Source organism: Humulus lupulus, chromosome 9 (assembly GCF_963169125.1).
Source record: "Humulus lupulus chromosome 9, drHumLupu1.1, whole genome shotgun sequence".
NCBI classification, from domain to species: Eukaryota; Viridiplantae; Streptophyta; class Magnoliopsida; order Rosales; family Cannabaceae; genus Humulus; species Humulus lupulus.
Window position 1 is genome coordinate 16,702,799 of NC_084801.1, and position 13,110 is coordinate 16,715,908.

General features: G+C 26.8%; 1 protein-coding gene across 1 annotated transcript; it reads left to right on the forward strand.

The window, feature by feature from the left end:
- Positions 1–11,906: 11,906 nt before the first annotated feature.
- On the forward strand, positions 11,907–12,740 carry LOC133799468 (LOB domain-containing protein 4-like). The gene has a single exon (XM_062237483.1). It carries the CDS (start codon positions 11,907–11,909, stop codon positions 12,738–12,740), a length of 834 nt encoding a protein of 277 aa, XP_062093467.1.
- The last annotated feature ends 370 nt before the right edge of the window (positions 12,741–13,110 follow it).

A 13,110-nucleotide genomic window follows, 5' to 3' on the forward strand; every position in this document is an offset into this window, starting at 1 on the left:
CACATAATACCAATTATGCCCTCCTGGCACACTAATCAAGGCCCTTAAGCCTTATTAGTAATTTTGAGTTGTTACATTGTGTTTGATTAATTGTCTCTATTAAACTCCTTATTTGTTGTTGTTCTTTGTGCACTGTATTGGATGTGTTGTGCAGGTACTAATCCCCAACATACACATATGTTTATTTGGTTAGAACAAAGATGAACCAAGTGGGGAAATGTTAGGTTTGGTTAAAATACATTGTCCAAGCGGTCTTACATAAGCTAGGTGTAAAACTCTAAACACTTTCATACAGTGAAGCTATGAAACTTGACTTTCTGTTTGTAGCCATTCAAAAATTGTGTTTTTGGGTCCAAAGTGATACATTGAGGTATATAAGGAAACCCAAATTTTTGGGAGTATTTGGAGGTGTTTAAGGTCACTTTTGAGAAGTTGGACATGCATATATGGCGTTGTGTTGCCTCCTTGGAGACATGCGTCGCCTAAAACCATAGAGATTTGGCAAATTGAGCAGGCAACGCATCATCGAGCACACAATGCATCGCCTATAGTCAAGCGACGCATCGTCGACGCGACCATACAAACACATGTGTTTAAGCTCCAAATGATGTTTTCAAAAGCTCCAATCCTATTGGTTGGACTTATTGACAGTGCCTACAATATAAAAGGCTTCTCTGAGAGTTTTGATAGACTTGATCCTTCTTTTAAATCTCTCTCTAGCTCTCAAGATCACAAGTTTTGTCCAAAAAATTCATAAAGAAAGTGCTTGTATTTGTGAATTTCAAGGTTGTTCAATCCACATTCTCTTTCCTACTAGATAAAACCTCAAGCATCCATCAAGGACTAGGAAATAAAGAATTTGGATGATGACACATCTCATGTATAAGCCTTTTGCTTGGTTCTCTCCATAAAAAAGATTTAAGTAATGTTCTAACAAAAGGTTTGAAGCTTGCAAGAAGAACAATGAGTTTTATTCGACAACTAGGGTTTGTATTTATCTATCTCAATCTTCTTGGACTCTGCCAAATATTATTATGTGTATATTCTTAATATTGTGGCGGTGTAGTCTCACTTTCTCCTCCGAACATTTTTGACATGATGAATGTTGTCATGTTATAAAATAGATACGTTGTTTCTCGAATAATATCACAATACTTCAAGTGTTATAGGTGAGTATAGATGCACTTTAAATAAAATACGAATAATATTATTATTTATTTAATCATTTGCTAAACTCATAACCATAATAAATGCATATTACTTCTACAATTGTATAAAAAAAAAACTATTTAAACATATATCACATTACCTATTCGATTGTGCTATAAGCACTTTATTATTTAATCATATATATGTAATACAAACACCAAAATTCCAATTTATAATAATAATAATGTATTATAATTTATATAATAGTGAAAATTTCGAGTCATGGTCTAGTAATTCTCTTAATTATTCTATATATTTACTTTTTCTTTTACTTGGGTGTATATGCATGCTGCATCTTTATTAGTATTGAACATTTTTTTTCTAAAAGCACATTCCAGTTTATGCATGTTACTTTCCAATACAAAAAAAAAAAAAAAAAAAGAAGTGTTTGTACCAGAACCGCATCTAAAAAAAAAAAAAAAAAAAAAAAGTGTTTGTACCAGAACCGCATCAAGACTTCATAGATTTTTTTTCATTTAAGTTGATATACTGAGAACTTTGGAACTTATACCGAGAACAAATGTTCTCGACAAAAGTCTTTTATATCAGTCGTCTTCCTTAGCAGAGCTTATTTCCTCTGAAAAGCAAAAGATCTCCAAACCCTTTTTCTCTCCGTCCCCAAATCAGTATTCCATAGATTTCTGCCCCCAAAAGATAGTTTTTGATAAATCTTCCTCTCCAAATAAGATTTAGTTATCAAGAGGCTCTAATCAAGGTATGTACTTCTATATATTTCATTTTATTTTGTATTTAACTCTCTCTAAATGGGTTTTTTTTCTCACTCTAGCTACTCCGATTGTATAATATTTTCTCAGACTTTGAAGCTATATTGTTGAATCGCAGAAGCCTTCATAGGTATGTAGGAATCTATATTTTCATAATTTTTTTAATATTTTCAGATTTTTTGTGGTGAAAATGGAAGAAAAAAAACTTGTTTTTACATATTTTTAATGCGTTGTTATCTGCCATATTATATATATAATATTTTATTTTGTATTTATACTAGCTAAGATTTATAATTAGAAATAAAAATTAGGTAAAAGTTTAGTTATATGGAATTTTTAAAATATAATGTTGTGTAATATTTTAGTGAAATACACATATAGCTTTATGATTTAGTTATTGTAATTTTTTGGATAAATAATTAATTTATTAGCAATTAGTTTGTGAAAGATTAATTAATGATGAATGTGAGTAATAAAATAGGCTAAATGTTTAAGATGTAAAGTAAGAATTAATGTATATGGTATGTTTTTAGCTAAATTAGTATGAAAAATTATAATTTAATAGTTTATTTTTGCAATTAGATTTAATATGATTTACGATATTTTTGGTATATAATTTGACTTTTAGTTATAAAAATGTGTTTACAATGTTATGTTGGTTGTTCTGGGTATTTTTTGAGTGTTGCTTGCAGGGTTTTTATATTTGGGATAGATGACAATATAGTCGTTATGCTGCCGATTTTTTTTTTTATATAGATTTAGGATATCTATTAAACTTTTTAATAAAATGATTATTCAATAAAACTAACATTTAATTGATTTCATTAATGAGTTAATCAGTAAATTTAATAATTTTGTTAATGATGATGAAAATAAAATTTATAAATTTTAGTGAACATTTTAATGTTAAAAGATAATTATAAAACTAATCATTAATAATTATATACCTAATTTAAAATAATAAAATAATTTAAATTAGAAGAAAAAAAAAGTAAGCCTAAACAAATAAAATATTTTTTATTCTACTCTAAATTATTGTTAAAATTACTAAATTAAGTATTTAACTCACACATGATAAGAGTAATTATTAATAAAAAAATACTTATATATAAACAAATGATGATAATTACCAAACATATTAAATATAGACTTAGATATCATAAGATATTATTAGACAAAAAATTTATCTATTTGTTTGTCTTTGGTAATAAGAAATTATTACCAAAGATAGGATAGTGTGTTATTATCACATAGTGATAATGTTTTAATTTTTTCTATTTTCATTAAAAGACTTAGACCCGTTCGAAGAGGGTGAGTCATTAATGACTCTTAAATTTGCCTCTCTCTAAATTGTCTAGTTCGAACAGTTTGAGATTACTATATACCTATATTGTGATTTGTTACTTATTTATTGTTTCATTTGTAGAGATTTCAGTATGCATCTCTTTTGTTCTCGTAAGTGGGCAGAATTAATTTTAGTTTGCGCACTTATGAGAACTATGGGGAGGTGTTGCCGAATTATTTACAAATATTTAACAATATTATGAGTGTAAATCACATTATAGGAGAGGGAGAAGGAGGAGGAAGAGGAAGAGGAAGTTGAATTCATAGAAGAAGATGATGAAGAGGAAGATAAAAACATAGAAACTGATGGTAATAGTGAAGATTATTATAGTGATGATTAAGTGGTAATTTTACAATATGTTGAAGTAATTATATTTTACAATAATTGATTATTGTAGTTGTTATGTTTAGTATAAATGTAATTTTAATATCGATTAGTTTGATGGATATGGCTGACATTATTGTTCGATCTCACAGGGGTGATGGTCGAGGATGCGATCCTCCACATGGACCGTCAGATATCCCAGCTGATTGTGAACGAGGTAATACATTACACATTGATACACTCCTTAAATTTTAACAGTTAATACATATTGATTGAACACGCGAGAAAAAAGGGAAGAGTTGGGGCGTCCTCTCCCTCTCAAGTGGACATATAAAGAGATTGGAGATTACAGCTCAAATTTCTAAGAGAGCTGTGATTACTTGTTCGACAGTACACAGATCCAGACTGTCCTCAATTGTCAAAAGTACAAAATTCCTTGAAACAAAGAATACTTGCGCATCTGGAGGTAAGTAATTTCTATATTTATGTTAACTCTATTTAATTATATATCATATTTACTAATAAATGTTTGTAATTTATGATGATTTGTTTGATATTGGGCGTACCAAATATGGACAAGAGCACATACTTGGGATCTTGAGAGGTATTGATACATCATGTGCCAAAAAGTATTCTGATTGGAAGTGCGATATTAAGGAACATTTAATGATTAATGGGCCAGAAAATCGTTTTGGTGGTTGCACTGATACGCAGTGGCAAAAAGCCATTGAATTTTTTCGATGCCCAAAAATTATGGTATTAATTTCTTGCTAAACTCTTAATTAAATATATTACTAATAGAAACTTTTTGCAGAAACGTTATGGAGTCAACAAGGAAAATAGAAAGAAACTAAAAGAGCTCAGCTACGAAGGTTTTCAGTCAATCCTAGTGCTGCGCTATAAAAAAAGTTAGGTAATTAATTCTTTTAAGTTTGTTTTTCTTATTTACGTTTAATTATATATTTTTTAAAAAAATATATGTACGAGACAATGCAATTTAGAGACTAGGTAACTTGAGCCGATCTCGGATAGCTGGATGGATACTCACCATAAATCAGGCACAGGGTGTGTGATAGAAACAACCAAAAAAACATGGATACGTTAAATTTTTTCAACAGTTTTCTAATTTTTAATTGTTTATTTACAATACACAATTACATTATATATTGTATCACAGGATGAATTCCGTGCATATCACGACACACAGCAGACACAGTCAACTAATACTGAGAGTTCCACACCAGTTTCAAGCGCGTTTAAAGATGGCGACTTGTCTTTGGTACAAACTGTCTTTGGAAAATGATGTGGCCACCAGAAAGGATATGGGTGTATCCTTAACATAAGAGACCAAATTCCACTTATTATTGATCATCCACAAACTAGAGATATGAAGAGATGGTTGAGATGAGAGAGCGTGTTCAACAATTAGAGGAGCACATTCAAACTCATTGTATCACCTCGGGATCTCAAAGTGCCCCACACCACCATTTGATGATCTCGATGTTGGAACACCGAGTCAGTATGACTTATGTATAGGACAACTCTTTATTTTGATTGAGTAAATGTACTCTTATGTTTTTATTTATATGTTTAATATAAGAATTTTAATTTTAATCTATTGTTTTATATTTATTGAAATTAAATCAATAAAAAAATATTGCACAAATAAAATAAAAATCTCAGTTCAGTCTATAGCAAGGACAGTGTCTTCGGTATAGCTCATCTAGATGACAAAATTAGACAGGTTTCAACGACGATATTGTCAAGTCTATACTGAGAACTATTGTCCTTGGTACAACCTATTCCAACAACATATTTAATGCCATTGATCAAAGTTTTCATCTACCGACGAGGATGTACCGAGAACGTTCTACCGAGGACATACGGGTTTCTACCGACGACGTTTGCTCTCGGTATAGCCACTGTTTTGTGTAGTGTCTATACAAGCTTATAATTGCACAAAAAAAATTCAACGTATAAATATATATATATATATATATCACATTACTTTTAGGATTATGCTATAAGTACTTTATTAATTTAATCATATATATGTAAAAAAAATATCCAAAATTACAATTTAAAATCGTAATAATAATAATGTATTATAACTAGCTTCTATAGTCATGAAAATTTTGAGACTTTAAATACTCATTATATATATAATGTCATGATTTGGCAATTCTCTTAATTTCCTCTATTTCTTTTACAATATACTTTGCTACATGTGTAAGCATCTTAATTAGTATTGGACAATTTTTTTTTTCTTTCTAATAGCACATTCCACTTCTAGAGATGCTATGTGTGGCTTTAATTACATGATTATACAACATGTGAAATTCAAATTATTATACCATCCACATGGCCAAAAGATTTTAAAACTTTAAAATTAATTTTCCTAAACAAAAAAATTTAATGTGCAAAAACTATACTTACAATAAATCCTCAAAATTAGAACCACCTCATAACCATAGTTCATCAATAACTAAAATATCTTTAATTTAGAAAGATATTAAGCTAAACTAATGGAATAAGAATTGTATCTACATATACTTATTATTCCTTCACATAGCCAGTGGCTAGAGATTCTACATGTTGTAAAACTAATATAAATATATATATGTAAATTACATATATAATATAAAGAATAGAGATTGCAAATGAGAAAAAATTGTTTTATTATTATTCATTTCATAGTACAATCTCAATTAATGGCCTACAAATATAAATAAAAGGTACGTATATATCACACCACTACTAAATGTACAGAATAATAGTTTATATAGTAATGTACAATACATGTATTTTACAGCATATTGATATTAAAAAGATAAAAAATATGGAATAGATATGAACCTCACACTAAATTAATATATTTACAACATGTTTTCATTTTGATTTTCCTAATTGAAATTGGTCAATAAGATTAGCAGAAAATAACATGATAAAAAGATGGTACTTCTTTTTTCTTCTTATACAATTTTTGAATCCTCACATTTACATTAATTACAACTAAAATAGAGGGATAAAAATAGAAAATCTTATAGGTGATAACAATAACAAAACAGATGTTGACTATTTCAAAAATTATGAACTAATCCATGAAATTATTCTTTGGCCAAAAGAAATAAAAAGCATAACCATTATTAATATGAAAACATATAAATTGGAAAATATGATAACTTCTATGATTACAAACCACTAAAATCTGTCAATCTGAAAATATGAATACGGGGATCGAGAGAGTGCAGATCCCTTGGAAAATGGACGAAGTGTTCGATTGAGTTCTTCATGACACTCCAAAATAAGGTGATTACATTTCGAATACTTTACCTTCTCATAACACCTATCAACAGTTTTCTTTTTTTTCTAGAGATTTTTCATACATCTATTTATTTTACAATAGCTTTTTCATACATAAACATGGTGGAGATTTCATGGCTTTTATTAAGTCAATAAATATATATTATTGTGAACATATAATCATTGAAGTTATATATATTTGTAGCAATCACTGTTGTTATATTACTTCTATATTTGCATCAGCAATTTTTTTTAAAAAAAAAATATGATTACATCACCACCAATTATTTGTTTTTTTATAGAGTTTCCTCATGCATAAACTTGGTGTATTCGGAAATTTAATGGCTTTTATGAGGTGAATAAAATATATAATATTGTGAGCATATAATCATTATATTACTTCTGTACTTTCATCAACAATTTTTTTTTAAGAAAATGAATATATATAGTTTTGATTGGTTTTTTTAAGATGGGATTGAAATCTTGGGATCATCAATTCACACACCAAAAAAATCCTAAATAAAACATTAAAAGATACTAAAAGCAATATGTTTTTATTATTATTATTATTATTATTATTATACCATCCCACATCACACCTATTATTTGTTTTTTTAACTAGAGTTTCTTCATATGTAACTTGGTGTGTTTTTGGAGGTTCAATGGCTTTTACTAAGTCAATAAATATATATTATTGTGAACATATAATCATTGATATGTTACATATATATATATATATATATATATATATTTGCAGCAACCATTGTTGTTATATTACTTATTTATTTTCATAACAATTATTTTTTAAAAAATGAATACATCACCACCAGTTATCGGAAATTTAATGGCTTTTATTAAGTGAATAAAATATATAATAGTGTGAGTATATAATCATTATACTGCTTCTATGATTTCATAAGCAATTTTTTTTTTTAAGAAAATGAATATCCAATGACTAATGTCACTTTTAGTCACAACAAAAAATTCATACTTAATTACAAATTATCATTAATATAGTTTTAGTCACAACTTATTATTTTTAGTGATAAAGTTTGTTAATACTAAAAATATACAATAAATTGTGATTTTTGTGACTAATACTTTTAGTTATAGATTTTTTAGTGATGACATAAATAAGATGATTTTTCTTTAGTCACAAATTTTATTGTGACCAAAACTAAAAAAAATTTTGTAGTGATATATTGTTGATTGGTTTTTTTTAAGATGGGATTCATGTCTTAGGAATGATCAATTCACCCACCAAAAAAAATTAATCTTAATTTAAGATATTAAGAGATACTAAAAGCAATATGTTTTAATCATCACCATTATTATTATTATTATTATTATTATGTATACATTCTCATCATTTTGTACTTTACCTTCCCACAGTACACCTATATATTAATTGTGTTTTTTTTTCTACAGTTTCTTCATATATAAACTTGGTGTGTTTTTGGAGATTTAATGGCTTTTATCAAGTCAATATATATATAAATATACATATATATATATATATTACCGTGAACATATATATAATCATTGTTGTTGTTACATTACTTCAATATTTTTATCAACAATTATTTTACAAAATAGATTATATAGTTTTGATTTCTCTTAAGATTTGATTGAAATATTAGGATGATCAATTCATACATTAAAAAAATTAATCCTAAATAAAAGATAATTTCTAAAAACATATTCTAATCATTATAAAATGGGTAAATAGCACTTGGAGTCCCCATACTTTACCAATTATATCATTTAGGTCTCAAACCTTTATTTTGTAATAATTTAGATCCCCAACATTTACTTTATAGGTCACATAGGTTCCAAAAATTATATTTTATTAAATAAATCCTAATTTATAAGGGTATAATAATTATAGAATTTTAGAAAAGAAAAAAAAACTATTTTTTCTCTTTAATAAACCATTTTTTTATTACCAAATATATTTTTTATTGTAATTGACCTAAATATTCTTTTGAAATATAAAGAAATAATAATAAAAAAAAATATATTATACCTCTAAAATATTTAATATATTACTTATATATTAATTAGTTTACTATTTTTTATAAAAATATTTATATACTTTAAATTTTACAAACATGAAATTTATTAAGGGTGCTTCTATCTATGCCTTAATTAATTTTTTTTCTCAACACACATATTTATCTATTTAAACTCCTCATAAATTATTAAAAATTATTTCCACCTTTATAATTTATTGAAAAAAAAAATTGTTTATATGTGTGGAAATAATTTTTAAAAATCTATGAGGAATTTAAGTATGTATTTAGTGTGAAAATATGATCATATAGACAGAAGTACATTTAATGAATTTTATGTTTCTAAAATTTAAAGTATGTAAAAAAAAATTTATTAAAAATGATAAACTAATTAATATATAATTGATATATTATATATTTTAAAAGTATAATAAAAAATATTTTTGTATTGTTATTTCTTAATATTTCAAGAGAATATCTAGGTCAATTACAAAAAATAATACAACTTATCATAATTAATTAATAAAGTATGGTTTGAAGTGAAAAAATAGGGTTTTTTTTTTGTTAAAATCTTATTTTACCTTTATAAATTTAAATTTATTTAATAAAATATAACTTTGGAGACCAAGGTGAGCCAAAAAGTAAAGAATGATGATCTAATTGCTACAAAAGAAATATTAAGAACATAAGTGATACAACTAATAAAGTTTGGGGACCCAAATGCTATTTACCCTTATAAAATATATTATGTATTATATTTTGAATATAGCTTATATAATCTCATTCTGGGTAGTTTGGATTTCTCACTTTCAAAGAAATATTTCTTCTTTTTTAATTTTTTAAAATAAAATTTATTTTGTATTCAATTATTATTTGTTAATGTAATTGTTTTTATGTGAATATATGTGATCAGTATAGTTATTGAGTATTAGATTTAGATTATTATTATTGTTTTAGTATACCTAATTATTTTTATAAGGCTAACATTTGTTTGGTTTTTCTTTTTGGCAGAAAACCTCAATTTTTGCTTCTAAGATTCAATTTCTCAAATTCAAGGTGATCTTAAACTATAATATAATATGTATTCTAATATTAATATAAGTCTCTCTTTATTACAATAATTCCAAACAATGTGAGAGGTTTTATAGCAAAAAAAAAAGGCTATATCTAGCTATAATAACATATATAAAAGAGTGATTATTTTGTCTTTTTTTGTTACTATTCATTGATGATTATTTTATAAATATACACATATTATTTGTATACACTCACACATATTAAAACATAATGATATATCTATATTAAAGCTCTTTTTTTATTATTTTTATTTATATATATCTAATTAAAGTCATTATTATTGATATATTAACAAATAAAATAAACTAAGATCAACTATATTATAATAAAGAAGCTAATAGTTTAAAAGACAAATACCATTTAAAATTACAATACCTAATGCATAACAAAGTAAATATATTAACACTAATTGAAAAGCACAAATTGAAACAAAAACACAGTATAAAAATCTTATTTTTTTAATTCTAATTAACTAATTAAATATACTAAATAATAATATAGTAATTAATTAATATTTAAATAATATGTGAAATCATGAAATTTTAAAAAATTAGTTATGTGCCGAACTTCAACAGACATAGATTTGGTTTTTAAAAAAAATAAGTATACACACATATAGATTTTATGACATTGGTTGGCTAAACTTTAACTTTTAATTTTTGCTGTTTGGAATGTTATTTTCAAGAAAGTTACAAATATTAACTTACCGATGAAGAGCTTTTTAATTAGACTAAAAGCTAATTCACATGGCAAATCTAATCAAACATAAAAGAGGTTTTAGATGTTGAAAGCCTAAAAAAAAAGTTTTTATGAGCCCGGCCAATACCATAAATTATAATATACACACTCTAAGAAAAGCATACACACTAATATATATGTATATTAAAATATAAATTATAATACACACATTATGCACAATACTCACATAAGTATCTTTATTAAAGCTTTTTTTATTTATATTATTATTTACTATTTATTTAAATAATAATATTATTAATATATTAACAAAATATAATAAACTAATATAGATATATAATAAAAACTAATAATTTAAAAATACAAATACTATTACAAATTACATGATTCATAATATAGATGTATAAAAAAATAGCACTAATTAGTAAACACAGTTTTATTAAAAAATTAATTAAATAAATTATTTTAATAACAAAATAATTAAATAACATTTATCTCATTTCTGAAATGATGAAATTATTAAACTTAAACAAAATAATGTGTAATTAATTTTAGAAATGCTAGGCATACTCATTTTTTATACACAAAAGTACACATCACTCATGTAGGCATGCGTTTAAAACCATACATATAATGTTGTAGTCACATCTTACAAATTTGTATGGTTTAAAATACATACTACTTCAATATATGTAATTTTTTCATACATCTTAGTAAAAAGTATGTGTGGATTGTTACTCATAATTTTAGTCATTAATATTTTCAAGTGAGATCCTATTATTTTGATTTGTGTGGTTTGTATTAGTTAACAAACATTACTATGTGTAAATTTTGTGTATCATCTTAAGCATTATTATACTATTCTATGTTTATAAGAAAATACGATACGTACGTAAAGTTTAGTTTTGTGTCAACTTTTTTTAAACAAAATTATGTTTTCTTGCTTCGATTTTTAATTTTATAAATTCATATTGTATTACAATTGTATACATACACATATATATTTTTCTTCTTTATTGGCCTATTAATTTATGTATTCTCAATTTAATTTTCTTAAAAATAATAAAACTAACGATGATGGTATTATTGTCAATCCCATTGTCTCCCTCTCTTTACCATTTTTATGCTCAAGTTTCTTAAATTTATTGTCATTAACTTTCCATTTTCTTCTTCTCCAGTCTTTGTTAATAAACAAGCGTTTTAAAGAAAAATTAAATGTCATCTTCAAGCTCTCATTCACCATGTGCTGCATGCAAGTTTTTAAGAAGGAAATGCACTTTAGAGTGTGTGTTTGCACCATACTTCCCACCTGATCAACCACAAAAGTTCGCCTGCGTCCACAAGGTTTATGGTGCAAGTAACGTGGCCAAGATCCTGAATGAGCTGCCCGTCGCTCACCGCGAAGAGGCTGTGGTCTCCCTAGCCTACGAGGCACAAGCCCGCCTTCGTGATCCAGTCTACGGTTGTGTAGGTTTCATCTCTGTCCTCCACAATCGCCTCAAGCAAGTCCAGACGGAGCTCAATGCTGCCAAGAAAGAGCTCGCCGCCTACATTGGCCCTCAGGCAATGATGATCCCATCCTACAGCCTCTCCTCAATGCCACCCATGTTCGGAATTCCCCCAAATGTTTCTATTGGCCAGCAGCACCAACAGTTCATGATTCAGGATCCAGCCAATCATCATTTGCAACATCCAATGTTTGTTGAGAGTGCTGCTCAGGCGCAGCAACAACAAATGAGGTTCAACAATGGATTTGATCAAATGGGTGTGGCTTCAGTTGGAGACATAGGAGTGGGCATTGGCGGCGTGTTTAATAATCAGATGAGCAGCAGTGGTGGCGGTGGTGGTGGTAGTGGTTCTCCTAGTCCTGCTGCTGCTGGTGTTATGTCTCCTACCTTAAGTCTGCAAGGAAGCTTTAATAATAATATTTTTAATAGCCAGATGCAACCACACCAAACCACGGTACTACATCACAATACTCTTGACTATCAGCTTCAATCACAGCTTTTGCTCCAATCTCAGCACAACTCAGAAGCCGAGGAGAGTTGAACCTATTCTTTTAATATTAATATATAGCGAGTGCTCTACATGATTTTCATTATAGGCATTGAGTGCTCTACAATATTTTCATTAGAGGTATTCATATATATTCTTTCATTTTTTTTTATTATTCATTATTATTTGATAATGTTTAGTGCATGGTCAAATCATTACATTAAAGTTTGATGTAAACAGTTTTTCGCCAACAAAAAATAAGAGCAAATTAAATGATATATATAAATCAAATGCACATAAATTTTTATGTGGTTCAGCAGTTAAAATCTACATATATCTATGAGTCACTTTTATTGAGAATTATGAGTTAAAGCTTATGGTAATTTTTTAGAGTTTTGAGTATAATCATTGAGCGTCCAAAATA

What these genes read in the sequence shown, in the direction of transcription:
- LOC133799468 (XM_062237483.1), top strand. Translation starts at nt 11,907, where the DNA reads ATGTCATCTTCAAGCTCTCATTCACCATGTGCTGCATGCAAGTTTTTA.